This window comes from Rhinoraja longicauda, chromosome 19 (assembly GCF_053455715.1).
Source record: "Rhinoraja longicauda isolate Sanriku21f chromosome 19, sRhiLon1.1, whole genome shotgun sequence".
Lineage (NCBI taxonomy): Eukaryota > Metazoa > Chordata > Chondrichthyes > Rajiformes > Arhynchobatidae > Rhinoraja > Rhinoraja longicauda.
The window spans coordinates 15,420,428-15,440,774 of record NC_135971.1 but is presented as its reverse complement, the minus strand read 5'-3'; the positions used below and the strand labels follow the sequence as shown (position 1 = coordinate 15,440,774).

Genomic DNA, 20,347 nt, shown 5'->3' with positions numbered 1-20,347 from the left:
ACATTGCGTGGCATCTGCGCCAGGCCCATCCTTCGCAACACTGGGGACAGGTAGAACGTCAGCAGGCAGTGATACTTGGCGCCCACGTGCCTTGGCTCTACGCTCCGCCTGATGCAGCCACACACGAAGGCGTCCATCAGGGTGAATGCGACGTTGGGCAAGCTTTTACCCCCATTGTCTGCCAACTTGTGCATTATGGCCCGTCGCACCCGGTCCATCCTCGACCCCCAGATGAAGCGGCGTATGAGTGGGGGGGTCACATAACATGTGACAATAGAGTATAATTGAATCATTGAGTTGAATTCAAGTTTGCACATGAGACTGTTAAATAAAATAACAGTGTTTGCTGTAGAAGTAATGTTATTGTGCAGCCTAATGTAATGAACAATTCACGATGAGAAACACTGATGTGTTGAGTTTAAGGGAATGAAATTTACCTGCAGCTGATTGCAAATGACATCCACTTTGTGATTGACGGGGCTGAGCTCCGCCTCCCCCCAGCCGTGCCCCGCCCCTTTCATTGGCCGCAGGTTCAGCAGCAGCAGTCGCGGCGGCGGCTCCACAGCTCCGCCCCCCGGGTCCTAAACCCGCCGCACGTTGTTGTCCAGCCTCACTTACCCCCTCTGGCAGCTTGTTCCAGACACCCACGACCTTCTGTGTGAAAATGTTCCTCAGGTTCCCATTAAATCTTGCACCTCTCACCACAAACCTGTGTCCTCTAGTTCTCGATTCCACTGCTCCGGGTAACAGACTGTGCATTCTCCCTGTCTATTCACCTCTTGATCTTATGCACTTCAACCTCCTGCGCTCCAATTAATAAACCCTTCCCTGCCCAACCTCTCCCTTTCGCTCTGACCCTCAAATCCTGGCACCATCTTCGTGAATCCACTCTGCAGTTGTTTCCAGCATTTTATCCTGCCTTACACTGTCCCAAGCGCTACTCTCCGCTTCCGTCTATGTTCAGGACAGTTTAATGTGTAACTGACCCCTCCCTGTGGTAGAGAGCGGGGGAACCCTCCATAGTTTCCGCGGGTGGATTTGTCTCCTTCCTTTAAAATGGTCGTAACGATGGTGACCCTCGGGTGCTCTGGCCGGCGCTCCTCTTCACTGAGGAAGGCAGACATTGATGGTGAAACTCACCAGCGCCTTCAGTGCACCTGCACAACCTTTGGCCGTCTGAGGAGAAGACTGTTTGAAGATCAGGACACAATTCTCAAGTCATCAATCATTTTGTCACACACCTTCTGTCTTTTCATCTCTGGCCTTTGTCCAACCGTCTGACTATCAACTCCCTCTCCCCCCTCAGCTGTGTTAACCTCTTGCCAGCCAGGCTATGTCCTGCCCCCTTCCTCCCATCGTTATTCCATCTCCCACCCCCTACAATCAGTCTGAAGAAGGGTCCCGACCCGAAACATAAGCTGTCCATGTTCTCCAGATGTGCTGCTTGACCCACAGACTTACTCCAGCACTTTGTACCTTTTTTTTGTAAACCTGCATCTGCAGTTCTTTGTTTTTGCATCTTCACGTTGAACATTTGCGTCAGATTTACATTCATTCCTCTAGACGGCAGCGTGCGCAGTGGACATGCGTTTTGAACCAGGAAGTGGCAGAGTTAAAAAATGGCTTCGAAAGAACAGGTCGAGAGGTTAACTGAGGAAGCAGTTTGTCCCATCTGCCTGGATTTCTTCACCGATCCGGTGTCACTGGAGTGTGGGCACAATTTCTGCCGCTCCTGTATCACACAGAGTTGGGACAGGGAGGACAGAAACTCCTGCCCGGAATGTAGAGAGGAGTTTACAGACCGCACCCTCAGGGTGAGTCGGGCCTTGGCGAGACTGGCTGAGACAGCTCGAACACTGAGCCTGAATCGGACAGAGAAGGAAAGTAAACTTCACTGCGAGGAACATCAGGAAGAACTGAAGCTGTTTTGTGAAACTGACAAGAAGCTGATCTGTGTGGTTTGTGCAGCTGGGCGGGAACACAAGTCTCACAGCTTCATGCCGGTTAAAGAAGCTGTTGAAAACTACAAGGTAAAAGCAAACCCCCGATTTTGATCGCATCATTGTTTAATTCCGTCTTTATTGTCTAACGCTTTAATTCTCCGATTTTCAAAAACAATCGCAGGGGCAGGTTAAAGCTTCCATCCAGTCTCTCACAAAAGATAAATCAGAGATCCAGCAAATGGAGCAGCAACAGAAGGAGAAGATTTCTGGAGTTCTGGTGAGGCTTTTAAGTTTCGATTTCCTGATCTTGTGCAGGTTTGATCCCTGTGACGCGTGTAATAACAGGGCAGCGCAGTGACACAAGTAGTGCTGCTGTCTCCTAGTTCTGGTGACCGGGTTCGATCCTGACCTCGGGTGCTGCATAGAAAATAGGTGCAGGAGTAGGCCGTTCGGCCCTTCGAGCCAGCACCGTCATTCAATATGATCATGGCCTACCCTTTATTCTTAAACTATAACCCCTGGTTCTGGACTCCCCCAACATCGGGAAATTTTTTCCTGCATCTAGCCTCTCCAATCCCTAAAGAATTTTACATGTTTCTATAAGATCCTATCTCATCTTTCTAAATTCCAGTGAATACGAGCCCAGTCGACCCATTCAGAATCAGTCTGAAGAGGGTCTCGACCCAAAACGTCACCCATTCCCTCTCTCCTAGATGCTGCCTGACCTGCTGAGTTACTCCAGCATTTGTGATACATTCTTTCATCATATGTCAGTCCTGCCATCCCGGTAATTAACCTGATGAACCTACACTGCACTCCCACAATAGCAAGAATGTCCTTCCTTAAATTAGGAGATCAAAAGAGCACACAATTTTCCAGGTGTGGTCTCAACAGGACCCTGCACAACTGCAGTAGGACCTCCTTGCTCCTAAACTCCAATCCTCGCACAATGAAGGCCAACATGCCATTAGCTTTCTTCACTGCCTGCTGTACGTGCATGCTTACTTTCATAGACTGGTGTACAAGGACACCCAGGTCTCATTGCACCTCCACTTTTCCTAATCTGACACCATTCAGATAATAATCTGCCTTCTTGTTCTTGCCACCAAAGTGGATAACGTCACATTTATTCACATTTTACTGCATCTGCCATGCATCTGCCCACTCACCCAACCTGTCCAACTCACTCTGCAGTCTCACAGCATCCTCCTCGCAGCTCACACTGCCGCCCAGCTTTGTGGCATCCGCAAACTTGGAGATGTTACATTTAATTCCCTCGTCTAAATCGTTATATATTGTAAATAACTGCGGTCCCAGCAATGAGCCTTGCAGCACCCCACTAGGGGGTGGTGGACGGATAAATGGGAATTAATGGGCACTTGAAAAGGAATAGGCAGCTGGGAATTGCATTAGGGGTAGAGGGTTGATGGGTTATCAGATTACCCTCACAACACTTCAGAAGCATTTAGACAAACTATTGAATTGCCAAAGCAAATAAAAATGCACGGGACAAATGTCACCGTCAACCTCTGAGGGAAACACAATCAGTGACATTACATATTGATCTTCACCTTTCATTTGACAGGAACAGTCACACAACCTTCAGTCCAAGATCGCATCCCAGTTTGCTGAACTGCACCAGATTCTCACTGATAAAGAGCAGCGCGTACAGGCAGATATCCGGGAGGAAGAGAAGAGGATTCTGAATAGAATGAAGACAAATCTTGGAGAGATCGAAGAGAATTTAAAATCTATTCAGGAGGAACTCTCTAAGTTGCAGCAGCAGATGGATCAAAAGGACAGTGTGGTGTTTCTGAAGGTGAGGGGTTACACCACAGTCTGGCGAAGTGAAAGTGCAGTCACAAAATGGAGGGGGATATTTCAGAAATACATGCTGCATTTACCAGTAATTCAGAACTGGGTAAATGTTTCATCTGTTCCAGCTGTTGTTCCCAAACTAATTGGCCTCCCGCATAATCTATGGGATCTCAGGACTGCCTGGCCTGAATGTAGAGAGGTGTTTGTATTCTGTGGAGTTGAGAACTACGACGGGTGATCCTATATCTGATCCCAAGGGCCACGAATGAGCAGAGGACAGTAAATCTCTGGGATTCTCCAACCAAGAGACTCTGAGAGGTTTAACCTGTTAGACGTATTTATACCAGAGGAAGATACATTTTTGAAAATTCAGGGAACTGAAATCAAAGGGAATGGGACAAGGCGGAGGAGTTCGTTCCTGGGCTAGATCAGCCATGACCACATTGTGGGGATTACATTGTGAAATCTAGAACGTGGCGCACACAGCAGATTGAACATCTATATCCGGTTCCCATCAGCAGTGGGTGGTCACCTTGGGGAATTTGCTCTGTTTGTTTTACCCACCTTTGTTCACAAATTGTGAATATGAAGATGTGGTAAAAGGGAATACAGGAGATATTGCAAAAGACTCTCGGAAGAATGGGAACAGAAGTTCTAGAGGGGAAAAGAAATTAAGGGCAGGGCTAATTGTGAACGATGTGAGAGGGGAGGTATATACAGAAGTTAAAGTGTTGTACTTAAATGCGCGTAGTATAAAAAATAAAGTGGATGAGCTTGAGGCTCAGTTAGTCATGGGCAAGTATGATGTTGTAGGGATCACTGAGACATGGCTACAAGAGGACCAGGGCTGGGAACTGAATATTCAGGGGTACACAACGTATAGAAAAGACAGACAGGTGGGCAGAGGGGGTGGGGTTGCTCTGATGGTAAGGAATGATATTCATTCCCTTGCAAGGGGTGACATAGAATCAGGAGATGTTGAATCAGTATGGATAGAAATGAGAAATTGTAAGGGTAAAAAGACCCTAATGGGAGTTATCTATAGGCCCCCAAACAGTAGCCTTGACATAGGGTGCAAGTTGAATCAGGAGATAAAATTGGCGTGTCAAAAATGTAATGCTACGGTGGTTATGGGAGATTTCAACATGCAGGTAGACTGGGAAAATCAGGTTGGAAATGGACCCCAGGAAAGAGAGTTTGTAGAGTGCCTTCGAGATGGATTCTTAGAACAGCTTGTACTGGAGCCTACCAGGGAGAAGGTAATTCTGGATTTAGTGTTGTGTAATGATCCTGATCTGATAAGGGGACTAGAGGTAAAAGAGCCATTAGGAGGCAGTGATCACAACATGATAAGTTTTACTCTGCAAATGGAAAGGCAGAAGGGAAAATCGGAAGTGTCGGTATTACAGTATAGCAAAGGGGATTACAGAGGCATGAGGCAGGAGCTGGCCAAAATTGATTGGAAGGAGGCCCTAGCAGGGAAGAAGGTAGAACAGCAATGGCAGGTATTCCTGGGAATAATGCAGAGGTTGCAGGATCAATTTATTCCAAAGAGGGGGAAAGACTCTAAGGGGAGTAAGAGACACCTGTGGCTGACGAGGGAAGTCAGGGACAGCATAAAAATTAAGGAGAGGAAGTATAACATAGCAAAGAAGAGTGGGAAGACAGAGGATTGGGACTCTTTTAAAGAGCAACAAAAGTTAACTAAAAAGGCAATACGGGGAGAAAAGATGAGGTACGAGGGTAAACTAGCCAATAATATAAAGGAGGATAGCAAAAGTTTTTTTAGGTACGTGAAGAGGAAAAAAATAGTCAAGGCAAATGTGGGTCCCTTGAAGACAGAAGCAGGGGAATTTATTATGGGGAACAAAGAAATGGCAGACGAGTTAAACCGTTACTTTGGATCTGTCTTCACTGAGGAAGATACACACAATCTCCCAAATGTTCTAGGGGCCGGAGAACCTAGGGTGATGGAGGAACTGAAGGAAATCCACATTAGGCAGGAAGTGGTTTTGGGTAGACTGATGGGACTGAAGGCTGATAAATCCCCAGGGCCTGATGGTCTGCATCCCAGAGTACTTAAGGAGGTGGCTCTAGAAATAGTGGAAGCATTGGAGATCATTTTTCAATGTTCTATAGATTCAGGATCAGTTCCTGTGGATTGGAGGATAGCAAATGTTATCCCACTTTTTAAGAAAGGAGGGAGAGAGAAAACGGGTAATTATAGACCAGTTAGTCTGACATCAGTGGTGGGGAAGATGCTGGAGTCAATTATAAAAGACAAAATTGCTGAGCATTTGGATAGCAGTAACGGGATCATTCCGAGTCAGCATGGATTTACGAAGGGGAAATCATGCTTGACAAATCTACTGGAATTTTTTGAGGATGTAACTAGGAAAATTGACAAGGGAGTGTCAGTGGATGTGGTGTACCTCGACTTTCAGAAAGCCTTCGACAAGGTCCCACATAGGAGATTAGTGGGCAAAATTAGGGCACATGGTATTGGGGGTAGGGTACTGACATGGATAGAAAATTGGTTGACAGACAGAAAGCAAAGAGTGGGGATAAATCGGTCCCTTTCGGAATGGCAGGCAGTGACCAGTGGGGTACCGCATGGTTCGGTGCTGGGACCCCAGCTATTTACGATATACATTAATGACTTAGACGAAGGGATTAAAAGTACCATTAGCAAATTTGCAGATGATACTAAGTTGGGGGGTAGTGTGAATTGTGAGGAAGATGCAATAAGGCTGCAGGGTGACTTGGACAGGTTGTGTGAGTGGGCGGATACATGGCAGATGCAGTTTAATGTAGATAAGTGTGAGGTTATTCACTTTGGAAGTAAGAATAGAAAGGCAGATTATTATCTGAATGGTGTCAAGTTAGGAGGAGGGGGAGTTCAACGAGATCTGGGTGTCCTAGTGCATCAGTCAATGAAAGGAAGCATGCAGGTACAGCAGGCAGTGAAGAAAGCCAATGGAATGTTGGCCTTCGTAACAAGAGGAGTTGAGTATAGGAGCAAAGAGGTCCTTCTACAGTTGTACCGGGCCCTGGTGAGACCGCACCTCGAGTACTGTGTGCAGTTTTGGTCTCCAAATTTGAGGAAGGATATTCTTGCTATGGAGGGCGTGCAGCGTAGGTTCACTAGGTTAATTCCCGGAATGGCGGGACTGTCGTATGTTGAAAGGCTGGAGCGATTGGGCTTGTATACACTGGAATTTAGAAGGATGAGGGGGGATCTTATTGAAACATATAAGATAATTAGGGGATTGGACACATTAGAGGCAGATAACATGTTCCCAATGTTGGGGGAGTCCAGAACAAGGGGCCACAGTTTAAGAATAAGGGGTAGGCCATTTAGAACGGAGATGAGGAAGAACTTTTTCAGTCAGAGGGTGGTGAAGTTGTGGAATTCTCTGCCTCAGAAGGCAGTGGAGGCCAGTTCGTTGGATGCTTTCAAGAGAGAGCTGGATAGAGCTCTTAAGGATAGCGGAGTGAGGGGATATGGGGAGAAGGCAGGAACGGGGTACTGATTGAGAGTGATCAGCCATGATCGCATAGAATGGCGGTGCTGGCTCGAAGGGCTGAATGGCCTACTCCTGCACCTATTGTCTATTGTCTATTGTCTATTGTCTATCCCATTCTACATCATAGACCAGGCCATTCGGCACATCCTATCCAGTCAAGATTTCTGCTCCACACAACATCCCTCCCATCTACTCACCACACCCGGTAACAATACCCCGAATTCCAGGAGCGCTCGCGTGTTTATCCCGCTTGCCCTTAAATGTATCTCTGCTCTGGTCTTCATTCCCTCCAATGCAAGTGAGGTCCATGTTCTCATGACTGCATTCCTTTCGGTATTTGTTGAAGACCACGTTACGTTTCAGCTTTGATTTTTGCTCTCCCATCGATTAGAGATATTATTTCATCCTCACCCATTTAAATCCACCGATAAATTAAATCCTATCTCATCATTCCTGACATTTTCTCCAGATAAAATCCCACAACCTGCCCAGTCTTTACATTGAGCTCCATCCTCTCAGTCATGGCATCATTCTCATGAACATTCCTTGTGCTTTTCCCCATCATTCTACGTCTCGACGGTAATGTCCACTTTCTATCTGCATGGCAGCGGAGATAAGAGTTGGGAAATGGAAATTATCAGAGGGTTGTAGAAATGTGGAGAAATTCCCGCTGTCGGGATGAGGACGGTCCATCTCAGTCAATTGAGATTTGTGTTTTATTTCTTTCAGGGGGAAGCTGGTCGCAAGCGAAGGTAGGACATGCTCTTGACGGAAACATTGTAAGTTTTCGTGGAACAGTTCAAAACATTTCTAATGCTCAGTTGATAACCGGCTGTTAAATATTCGCAGTGTTCGTGATGAAGCCAAACCACTGTCGGTGGTAGAGGAGGCCTTGCCGATTGAAAAGTTTCATTGCCCTGTTTCATTCAACACAACATTTAAAGAAACATCTGATGACTTCAAGCAAGGTAAAGCTTATAACTTTTCCATTGTTCTTGTTTCTGACATCTTGAAGTAAGATGTGTACGAAAGAACTGCAGTTGCAGGTTTAAATCAAAAGTAGACACAAAATGCTGCTGTGACTCAGCGGGACAGGCAGCATCTCAGTCGAGAAGGAATGGGTGATGTTTCAGGTCTGGACACTTCTTCAGTCTGAAGAAGGGTCTCGACCTGAAACGTCACCCATTCCTTCTCTCCAGAGCTGCTCCTGTTGTAGTCCGTGGCCTATTAGGAAAAACAGGCAGACAACCGAATTCGTTTAACCTCTTTATTCTACTCACCCAGTTGGGAGAGAGTCTAGAAACCGAAGCGTTTAGAAACGCTTAGGAAGCCAGTGTAGTCTCTCTCCCCGAATGCTAACAATTACACACATTTTATACCCGTAATACATGTGCCAGTACATTTCCGTTGCTACATTATATGGCAAGTTTTACAATGTCCTATAAATCTTTATGTGCCCTTTAGGACCCCCATGTCCTCCGTGTCCTGTGTGACCTACATGTCCTCGGTATTCCCAGGACCAAAGAGCAGGCTATATGGCCAAATGTTCCCCTTAACCATCAAAGGGTGGTTAACCATCAAAGCCTTAAAGCCAGTTGCCCATATCAAAGGATACACTTAGCCATAAACCGCGCTTCCATGCTGACAACAGGATGTCCTGGCAACATAATCGAGCTGGAGCTTTTACACCCCTGCAATAAAACCCACATGGCTACATTCGTAATGTGAGCCCTTACATTCCCATCTTTGATTATGCTATAATCACAGTCTTTTAAAGTGGCCGATTGACAAATATTTGGCGTATACATGGGCCGAAGCAATAACAGATTAACAGAATCACAACAATTAACACAATGATACTGCCATAATGGAGAATCGGCCCCCACAAATATCCTAAACCAAACCAATCCCATCCTGAAGCATTAATTCGATCTTGGGCTAAATCTGCCCCTATGTTCCTAGTCAAGCCAAGTCAATTTTATTTGTATAGCACATTTAAAAACAACCCACATTGACCAAAGCGCTGTACATCAGTTCAGGTACTAAGAACAAACATACAATGGCACACAAACATAACAGCACATACACAAACAGTTCACAGCGCCCCCTCAGGGGGCTCAAACGCTAAACGCTCTTTCTATAACCTCCTTCACATGCCCCGCGATATTGGTAATATTGGAAGATACATCTGGTACAAATGTACAACATTCCTGCCCTATCATAGCACAGGTACCCCCTTTCTCGGCTAGCAGGAAATCTAGGGCCATACGATTCTGGAGAGCGACAAGACGCAGGGACATCATTTCAGTTGTTAGCTGGCCTATTTGTTCCTGAGTCTCGTACAGTCCATCAGCAGTACAATTTGCTAATTTTCTAAGTTTCTAATTTCAGTTCCCGCCCGAGCGGTTGCCCATCGTGGGAATATTATCCACCAAAAATCTCTCAAACTCCGATACAGCTCGTTTAGAGCGCCACTCTGGATGTTGTAGAGGATGATTTATAATTCGTAAATGTGGGATTACAAAAGCTAGATAACAGCACCCTGTCCAGGTCTCATAAGATCCCTGATCATACTGTGGCGAAAGTCCTGGTAACCAGACATATGCCCAGCTCCCACATATTAAGTAAATCCCATTAAGAGGTCTTGGGGGAACTGCAGTACTGATATGGGTGCATGTGCTGAATCCCACAGACAGACCAACTTTATTTGGTCTAGATCCCATTCTACAGAAACAGGTTGTATTTATTGGTGTTTCTGGAGAGTCATGAGGAGAATTAACTTGTATCCGGGGCCAATTCTCCTGTGTTTGATTAAGATAGGGTCTCAACGACCACCCATTAAAACATTGACATCCACAGTCATCTGATTGGTTCTCATAATCCGTACACCAATTATTGGGGCCAGGGCTCTGTGAGTGATTCAAAAAGAACCGGGCAGACCTGACTTCACTCGGAGTGAAGGGGACCGGGTAAAGAGGCATCATGCTTTTTCCATGTGTTGAAACCTGGGGCGCACACCCAACAGGCAGACCGTTCTACCTGTGTAGCATATGTCTGACATAAAGAGAGGAAACGATTGGTTCGCCGGAGATCCGAGGTTCGTCCTTCTACCTGACTACCGAGGGTCAATATAATCCACAATCCCATCTTAGCCTCATGTTGTCCCGTGGTTTCTGGGCGTCTCGGACCTGAGAATGCTAGACTGATAAAGATTGGGTTAATAATTTCATATATTCAATTAAACGCTCATCCAGGTCGTACAGTTCATGGAGGTTGATGCACCCCTTTCCCTCTGCCCCCCAAGGGGTTCGGAGTGGTTTCCCGTATAATACCTCAGCTGGGGTTAAACCTGTAGTAGAGTGTGGGGTTATACGCATAGAGAATAATGCCATCGGCAGGACTTGGACCCAATTTAATTTAGTCTCCTCTTGGAGTTTGACCAATTTATTTTTCAGTGTGCCATTTGCACGTTCCACTAGACCTGCAGCCTGTGGATGGTGTACGCAGTGGAACTGCTGGCGGATATTCAACTGTTTGCACATTTCCTCATTAACTTTAGCCATGAAATGGGGTCCATTGTCCGAGCTTAATGTACATGGTAATCCAAACCGTGGTACTATTTCCCTTAATAAATCTGCTGCCGTGGTGGTCGCTGTATTATTAGTCGTTGGCACCACTTCAATCCATCGGCTAAACACATCAACAATAACTAAACAATACTTATAACTATGTACACGTGGCAGTAGACAATAGGTGCAGGAGTAGGCCATTCAGCCCTTCGAGCCAGCACCGCCATTCAATGCGATCATGGCTGATCACTCTCAATCAGTACCCCGTTCCTGCCTTCTCCCCATACCCCCTCACTCCGCTATCCTTAAGAGCTCTATCCAGCTCTCTCTTGAAAGCATCCAACGAACTGGCCTCCACTGCCTTCTGAGGCAGAGAATTCCACACCTTCACCACTCTCTGACTGAAAAAGTTCTTCCTCATCTCCGTTCTAAATGGCCTACCCCTTATTCTTAAACTGTGGCCCCTTGTTCTGGATTCCCCCAACATTGGGAACATGTTTCCTGCCTCTAATGTGTCCAATCCCCTAATTATCTTATATGTTTCAATAAGATCCCCCCTCATCCTTCTAAATTCCAGTGTATACAAGCCTAATTGCTCCAGCCTTTCAACATACGACAGTCCCGCCATTCCGGGAATTAACCTAGTGAACCTACGCTGGACGCCCTCAATAGCAAGAATATCCTTCCTCAAATTTGGAGACCAAAACTGCACACAGTACTCCAGGTGCGTTCTCACCAGGGCCCGGTACAACTGTAGAAGGACCTCTTTGCTCCTATACTCAACTCCTCTTGTTATGAAGGCCAACATTCCATTGGCTTTCTTCACTGCCTGCTGTACCTGCATGCTTCCTTTCAGTGACTGATGCACTAGGACACCCAGATCTCGTTGAACATCCCCTCTTCCTAACTTGACAATAATCTGCCTTTCTATTCTTACTTCCAAAGTGAATAACCTCACACTTATCTACATTAAACTGCATCTGCCATGTATCCGCCCACTCACACAACCTGTCCAAGTCACCCTGCAGCCTTATTGCATCTTCCTCACAATTCACACTACCCCCCAGCTTAGTATCATCTGCAAATTTGCTAATGGTACTTTTAATCCCTTCATCTAAGTCATTAATGTATATCGTAAATAGCTGGGGTCCCAGCACTGAACCTTGCGGTACCCCACTGGTCACTGCCTGCCATTCCGAAAGGGACCAATTTATCCCCACTCTTTGCTTTCTGTCTGTCAACCAATTTTCTATCCATGTCAGTACCCTACCCCCAATACCATGTGCTCTAATTTTGCCCACTAATCTCCTATGTGGGACCTTGTCGAAGGCTTTCTGAAAGTCGAGGTACACCACATCCACTGACTCTCCCCTGTCAATTTTCCTAGTTACATCCTCAAAAAATTCCAATAGATTTGTCAAGCAAGATTTCCCCTTCGTAAATCCATGCTGACTCGGAATGATCCTGTTACTGCTATCCAAATGCTCAGCAATTTCGTCTTTTATAATTGACTCCCGCATCTTCCCCACCACTGATGTCAGACTAACTGGTCTATAATTACCCGTTTTCTCTCTCCCTCCTTTCTTAAAAAGTGGGATAACATTTGCTATCCTCCAATCCACAGGAACTGATCCTGAATCTATAGAACATTGAAAAATGATCTCCAATGCTTCCACTATTTCTAGAGCTACCTCCTTAAGTACCCTGGGATGCAGACCATCAGGCCCTGGGAATTTCTCAGCCTTCAGTCCCATCAGACTACCCAAAACCATTTCATGCCTAATGTGGATTTCCTTCAGTTCCTCCATCACCCTAGGTTCTCCGGCCCCTAGAACATTTGGGAGATTGTGTGTATCTTCCTCAGTGAAGACAGATCCAAAGTAACGGTTTAACTCGTCTGCCATTTCTTTGTTCCCCATAATAAATTCCCCTGCTTCTGTCTTCAAGGGACCCACATTTGCCTTGACTATTTTTTTCCTCTTCACGTACCTAGAAAAACTTTTCCTATCCTCCTTTATATTATTGGCTAGTTTACCCTCGTACCTCATCTTTTCTCCCCGTATTGCCTTTTTAGTTAACTTTTGTTCCTCTTTAAAAGAGTCCCAATCCTTTGTCTTCCCACTCTTCTTTGCTATGTTATACTTCCTCTCCTTAATTTTTATGCTGTCCTTGACTTCCCTTGTCAGCCACAGGTGTCTCTTACTCCCCTTAGAGTCTTTCCGCCTCTTTGGGATAAATTGATCCTGCAACCTCTGCATTATTCCCAGGAATACCTGCCATTGCTGTTCTACCATCTTCCCTGCTAGGGCCTCCTTCCAGTCAATTTTGGCCAGCTCCTGCCTCATGCCTCTGTAATCCCCTTTGCCATACTGTAATACTGACACTTCCGATTTTCCCTTCTGCCTTTCCATTTGCAGAGTAAAACTTATCATGTTGTGATCACTGCCTCCTAATGGCTCTTTTACCTCTAGTCCCCTTATCAGATCAGGATCATTGCACAACACTAAATCCAGAATTGCCTTCTCCCTGGTAGGCTCCAGTACAAGCTGTTCTAAGAATCCATCTCGAAGGCACTCTACAAACTCTCTTTCCTGATTCAATAAAATCAATTTGTAAACCGTAATGTATTTTGGGGTGATACCATGTAGCATTTATTACATCCAACATTCCCCTCTTACCAGCATAGGTAAGAGAGTGCACATAATGCAACAAAACAGGTAAAAGCGCGTTAGGGACACAAACTTTGCCAGAGGCAGTAACCCAAAGCGAGTCAGATTCGCGAGGGGAACACCCATCCTGGCTCCACTGGTGTCTCTCAGCCTCGGGGGCATCCCCCTGAAGCTGGCAGAGGTCCGAAACACTGGGCATAGCGGTAGTTGCAGAAAAATGCTATTGTTCATCTGAAGAAACTAAAATGGTTGGGGTCAGGGCCTCTGTGCGTGCCAATGTGTCAGCCAATGTATTCCCGAAAGAAATGGGATCCTTGACAGATGTATGCGAATTTCATTTAATGACAGCCAAGGTTTTCGGGAGTGTTAAACTCGCTAGTAGATTTCGGACAAACAGGGCATTTTTAATAGGAGTGCCTGCTGCAGTCAAAAAGCCCTTGTGCTGCCATAGGGTACCAAAATCATGTGCAACCCCAAAAGCATATCGTGAGTCGGTGTAAATATTAGCACATTGGTCAACGCAAAGGTGGCAGGCCCGCGTGAGGGCAAATAATTCAGCCTGCTGGGCAGCATGAGGTGTACTGAAAAAGGCGAGGGTAGGCAGTATCCTCAATCTCTAGCGCCGATTGTGCGGATTCTCGTTCATGGCGCAACTTAACCCTTTCACCAACGGTTGTCTGGGACCTATCCATATTCCCTGATGCTGCCTCATAATTGGGGGGGTAGTCCCGAATATCCTGGCGGGAGGGTAGAACCGGAACTGGCACCACCGCAGCCGGTGGCTCTGCCTGTGGGGCTGTGGGGATCGGACACGTCCAGGGTTCTTCGTCACTCTCGGATTCCTGATTACCTAATAAAGCCGCTATAGACTCCAGTGGTTCGGACTCTGACTTTTGTTGTTGTTTGGCGGGATATATCCCTTTGGCACCGGTTTTAAATTCATCTCGAGCTCGGGTAGCACAGTCAAGTCTTAGATCAGCGGAGTGAGGGGGTATGGGGAGAAGGCAGGAACGGGGTACTGATTGAGAGTGATCAGCCATGATCGCATTGAATGGCGGTGCTGGCTCGAAGGGCTGAATGGCCTACTCCTGCACCTATCGTCTATTGTTTATTGTCTGTCATACACCTTACATTCCGCTTGCAAAATGTCCCATGTTTTCGGTATTCCCAACCTATCACACACTGATATCCCTCTACTACTTGCATTTTCCCTCCAACTTCGCTCCCTCGACTCCTGATGGCGCTTCTGCACCCCCTCTCTCCATTCTTTAATCCTCTTTGAGAGTCTCTACATTCCATTTACCTCCCACTGGCCAGGCCTCGTTTCCCAATCTTTTCATTAACGAAGCAAATAAATAAATAACACACGTGTTGTACCGGGGCACCGCCATCACTCTTATCCAAAGACTGTCCCATATGTCTGATTGCCAATTATCCGAAATTATGCTACCAATAAATACTACCAATAAATATTACCAAACGATCAATTTCATCCAGACCAAGACAATGACAACAAGAGTGACCGCCCCTTACCTTCCAAATCCGGAACCTTGTCCTTGTCCTTATCCTTGTCCTTTTCCTTATCGGTTCGTCTGTGAATCTCAGTTGCACAGGACATCAACCCCAAACGAGGGACTTCAGTGTCTGAAAGACGTCAACGTCCGGGGTCTCGAACAACGGTCGAGAAGTGCACTCTGTCCCCTTCGGACGTGTTTCAGTCACCGCTGCCTCTTAGTCGTTCGTGGTTGACGGTGCCAAAGAGATCCTGCCGACTATGCCAAATGTTGTAGTCCGTGGCCTATTAGAAAAAACAGGCAGACAACCGAATTCGTTTAACCTCTTTATTCTACTCACCCAGGTGGGAGAGAGTCTAGAAACCGAAGCGTTTAGAAACGTTTAGGAAGCCACTGTAGTCTCTCTCTCTGAATGCTAACAATTACACACATTTTATACCCGTAATACATGTGCCAGTACATTTCCGTTGCTACATTATATGGCAAGTTTTACAATGTCCTATAAATCTTTATGTGCCCTTTAGGACCCCCATGTCCTCCGTGTCCTGTGTGACCTACATGTCCTCGGTATTCCCAGGACCAAAGAGCAATCTTTATGGCCAAATGTTCCCCTTAACATTCAAAGGATGGTTAACCTTCAAAGCCTTAAAGCCAGTTGCCCATATCAAAGGATACACTTAGCCATAAACCGCGCTTCCATGCTGACAACAGGATGTCCTGGCAACATAATCGAGCTGGAGCTTTCACACCCCTTTTACACGCCTGCAATAAAACCCACATGGCTACATTCGTAATGTGAGCCCTTACACTCCCGGTCCCGCTGAGTTACTCTAGCATTTTGTGTCTACCTTTGATTGGTCTATCTTTAAGTAATGCTAAGATGCAAAGATTAATGTTATTTTGAACTGAAGGGAAATTGAAGATTTGATCTCCCACCAAGCTCATCTGCTGGAAAGCATCACCGAGTCAGAGAGCTTTGTAGCACAGCAACAGGCCCTTTGACTGGACTCGACCATGCCAACCACGTTGCCCAACCAAGCTCGCCCCACTTGCCTGAGTCTGGCTCATATCCTTCCAAGTCTTTCTTATCCACGTATCTACCCAATTCTCTGTGAACTGTTGTAATTGTACCTGCCTCGACCACTTCCTCTGTCAGATCGTTCCACATCTACACTACCCACTGACTGAAAAACCTGCTCCTCAGGTCCTTTTTATTGTTTCCACTCTCACCTTAAACTGATGCGCTCGAGGTTTAGACTCTCCGACCTTGGGTAAAGTATTGCGGCTAATCACCTTGTCTGTGCATCTTATACACATCTATAATGTCACTCTGACAGGCCCCCAAGAAAAAATGTCCCAGTCTGAATAGTCTCTTTCAGGAATGAGTATATGAATCTATGATGAGCGTTTGTCGGCATTGGGCCTGTACTCGCTGTTGCTTAGAGGAATGAGGGGGGGATCTCATTGAAAAATACAGAATAGTGAAAGGTTTGGATAGAATGGACGTGGAGAGGATGTTTCCATTAGTGAGTGAGTCTAGGACTAGATATTTATTTACAAAAATGCTGGAGTAACTCAGCAGGTCAGGCAGTATCTCAGGAGAGAAGGAAAGGGTGATGTTTCGGGTGGGACAAAGGAAGGATGTAGGTGGAGACAGGAAGACAGAGGGAGAACTGGGAAGGGGGAGCGGAAGAGAGGGACAGAGGAACTATCTAAAGACAATAGACAATAGGTGCAGGAGGAGGCCATTCGGCCCTTCGAGCCAGCACCGCCATTCAATGTGATCATGGCTGATCATTCACAATCAGTACCCCGTTCCTGCCTTCTCCCCATACCCCCTGACTCCGCTATCCTTAAGAGCTCTATCCAGCTCTCTCTTGAATGCATTCAGAGTATTGGCCTCCACTGCCTTCTGAGGCAGAGAATTCCACAGACTCACAACTCTCTGACTGAAAAAGTTTTTCCTCATCTCAATTCTAAATGGCTTATTCTTAAACTGTGTTCTGGACTCCCCCAACATTGGGAACATGTTTCCTGCCTCTAACGTGTCCAACCCCTTAATAATCTTATATGTTTCGATAGGATCTCCTCTCATCCTTCTAAATTCCGGTGTATACAAGCCTATTCGCGAATAGGCTTGTATACACTGGAATTTAGAAGGATGAGAGGAGATCTTATCGAAACGTATACCTGCATGCTTACTTTCAGTGACTGATGCACTAGGACACCCAGATCTCGTTGTACGTCCCCTGTTCCTAACTTGACACCATTCAGATAATACTCTGCCTTCCTATTCTTACAACCAAAGTGGATAACCTCACACTTATCCTCATTAAACTGCATCTGCCATGCATCCGCCCACTCACACAACCTGTCCAAGTCACCCTGCAACCTCATAGCATCTTCCTCACAGTTCACACTACCACCCAGCTTTGTATCATCTGCAAATTTGCTAATGGTACTTTTATTCCCTTCATCCAAGTCATTAATGTATATTGTAAATAGCTGCGGTCCCAGCACCGAGCCTTGCGGTACTCCACTAGTTACTGCCTGCCATTCTGAAAGAGACCCATTTATACCCACTCTTTGCTTTCTGTCTGTCAACCAATTTTCTATCCATGTCAGTACCCTACCTCCAATACCGTGCTCTAATTTTGTCCACTAATCTCCTATGTGGAACCTTGTCAAAGGCTTTCTGAAAGTCAAGGTACACCACATCCACCGGCTCTCCCCTGTCAATTTTCCTGGTTACATCCTCAAAGAATTCCAGAAGATTAGTCAAGCATGATTTCCCCTTTGTAAATCCATGCTGACTCGGAACAATCCTGTTACTACTATCCAAATGCAATTTCGTCTTTTATAATTGACTCCAGCATCTTCCCCACCACTGATGTCAGACTAACTGGTCTATAATTTCCTGTTTTCTCTCTCCCTCCTTTCTTAAAAAGTGGGACAACATTAGCTACCCTCCAATCCACAGGAACTGATCCTGAATCTATAGAACATTGGAAAATGATCACCAATGCGTCCACAATTTCTAGCGCCACCTCCTTAAGTACTCTGGGATGCAGACCATCAGGCCCTGGGGATTTATCCCATCAGTCTACCCAACACCATTTCCTGCCTAATGTGGATTTCCTTCAGTTCCTCCGTCACCCTAGGATCTCTGCCCACTAGAACATCTGGGAGATTGCTTGTACCCTCCTTAGTGAAGACAGATCCAAAGTACCGGTTCAACTCGTCTGCCATTTCCTTGTTTCCCATAATAAATTCTCCCTCTCTGTCTTCAAGGGACCCACATTTGCCTTGACTATTTTTTTCCTCTTTACATACCTAAAAAAGCTTTTACTATCCTCCTTTATATTATTAGCTAGTTTACCCTCATACCTCATCTTTTCTCCACGTATTGCCTTCTTAGTCATCTTCTGTTGCTCTTTAAAAGAGTCCCAATCCTCTGGCTTCCCACTCTTCTTTGCTTTGTTGTACTTCTGCTCTTTTATTTTTATGCTGTCCATGACTTCCCTTGTCAGCCACGGGTGTCTCTTACTCCCCTTGGAATCTTTCCTCCTCTGTGGGATAAATTGGATGGAGTTGAGGTGGGAGGTAAAGGGACAGGTGTTGCATCTGCTGTGGTTGCAGGGGAATGTGCCCGGGGATGGGGTGGTTTGGGCTGTGGAGGCCAAGTCGGTGGATATTTTTAAGGCAGAGATAGCTGGATTCTTGATTAGTATAGATGTCAGAGGTTATGGGGAGAAGACAGGAGAATGGGGTTAGGAGCGAGAGATAGATCAGCCATGATTGAATGGTGGAGTAGAATTGAAGGGCCGAATGGCCTAATTCTAATACTTTCACTGATGACATTATGACCTGATGACGGTCCAACTTCACCTGATAACCCAGCCCTTCAGACCTGATGAAGTTGTTGTCAACCCTTTTGCACCCACTCCAATTGACTAACAAACCCACCCTTCCCTTTGTCTCACCCTCCACTCAAAAAACACAGGAGCAGGTCATCTGGCCCCTCGTGTCTGCCCCCTTTGACTGTGATCATGACGACCCCACCACACACCTCTACCTCCTCTTTAACAACCTCAAATTACCGCTAACCTCAATATCCACCTGCTCCTATCTGCCTCCACATCTGAATAACCCACTTCATTCCCCCGGTCCCGGGGCTGCGCTGCCCGAGTCTCCCCCCGACCCCCGGGGACTCTCTGATTCTCTGCTTCTCCCCCCAGTCTCCGTCACCCTGGATGTGGAAACAGCGGGTCCGGGGCTCGAGGTGTCTGAGGATCGGAAGAGGGTGAGATGGACCGGGACCCGGAGGAGTCTCCCTGACACCGGGAAGAGGTTTACAGGCAGTGCGTGTGTGCTGGGATCGGAGGGATTCACATCGGGGAGACATTACTGGGAGGTGGAGGTGGCGGGGAGTCGGGGCTGGAGTCTGGGAGTCGCCGCAGAGTCTGTGGAGAGGAAGGGACCGGTCACACGGACCCCGGAGACTGGAGTCTGGAGCATCTGGCGGTGGGGTGACAGGTTTGATGCTTTCACCTCCCCTCCATCCCGTCTCCCCGCCCGTCCCATCCCCGGGAGGGTGGGAGTTTATCTCAGTTACGAGTCCGGGACAGTTTCATTTTACGACGCGGACACCAAGTCCCATCTCCACACCTTCACTGGGAATAAATTCACGGAGAAACTTTATCCTTTCTTCTGGGTTTATTGGGATGAAAACTGGCTGAGAATCTGCTCCGGTTCCGCTCCGGGTGTGTAAAAGGGTCGGGTCCCGGGACCGGCGTCAGGAGCGGGGCTCAGGGGCTGTGGGGCAGAAACCCGGTGGACAACAGGTCGGCGCTGAACGGCTCCCATTTAATCCCCAAATTCCGCGTCGTAAAACCCCAGTGAGCGCGGAAATAAAACCAGGGGGAATGTAAATGTGGGAAGAGAGAAATAAACAGCAAGTGGAATCAGAGCTGTCGATCCGTTCATTTCAACGCGTTAACTGCGTCACTTCTTGGTCCCGCCACTAGATGGCAGCAACGCCACGCGGTGCGACCACAGACCAGCTGTAACTTTGAGAATTAATAGACCATAGACAATAGGTGCAGGAGTAGGCCATTCAGCCCTTCGAGCCAGCACCGCCATTCAATGCGATCATGGCTGATCACTCTCAATCAGTACCCTGTTCCTGCCTTCTCCCCATACCCCCTCACTCCGCTATCATTAAGAGCTCTATCCAGCTCTCTTGAAAGCATCCAACGAACTGGCCTCCACTGCCTTCTGAGGCAGAGAATTCCACACCTTCACCAC

The 20,347-nt window shown here is 46.7% G+C and overlaps 1 protein-coding gene across 1 annotated transcript in view; it reads left to right on the top strand.

Annotated features, from left to right (window-relative positions):
• LOC144603151 (zinc-binding protein A33-like) overlaps positions 1-19,956 on the top strand; it is a 47,693-nt gene extending 27,737 nt beyond the window's left edge. The window contains exon 6 of the mRNA XM_078416311.1: positions 19,279-19,956. Coding sequence (XP_078272437.1) covers positions 19,279-19,811 — 533 coding nt within the window. The 3' untranslated portion in view covers positions 19,812-19,956. The remainder of the gene's footprint in view (positions 1-19,278) is intronic.
• The last annotated feature ends 391 nt before the right edge of the window (positions 19,957-20,347 follow it).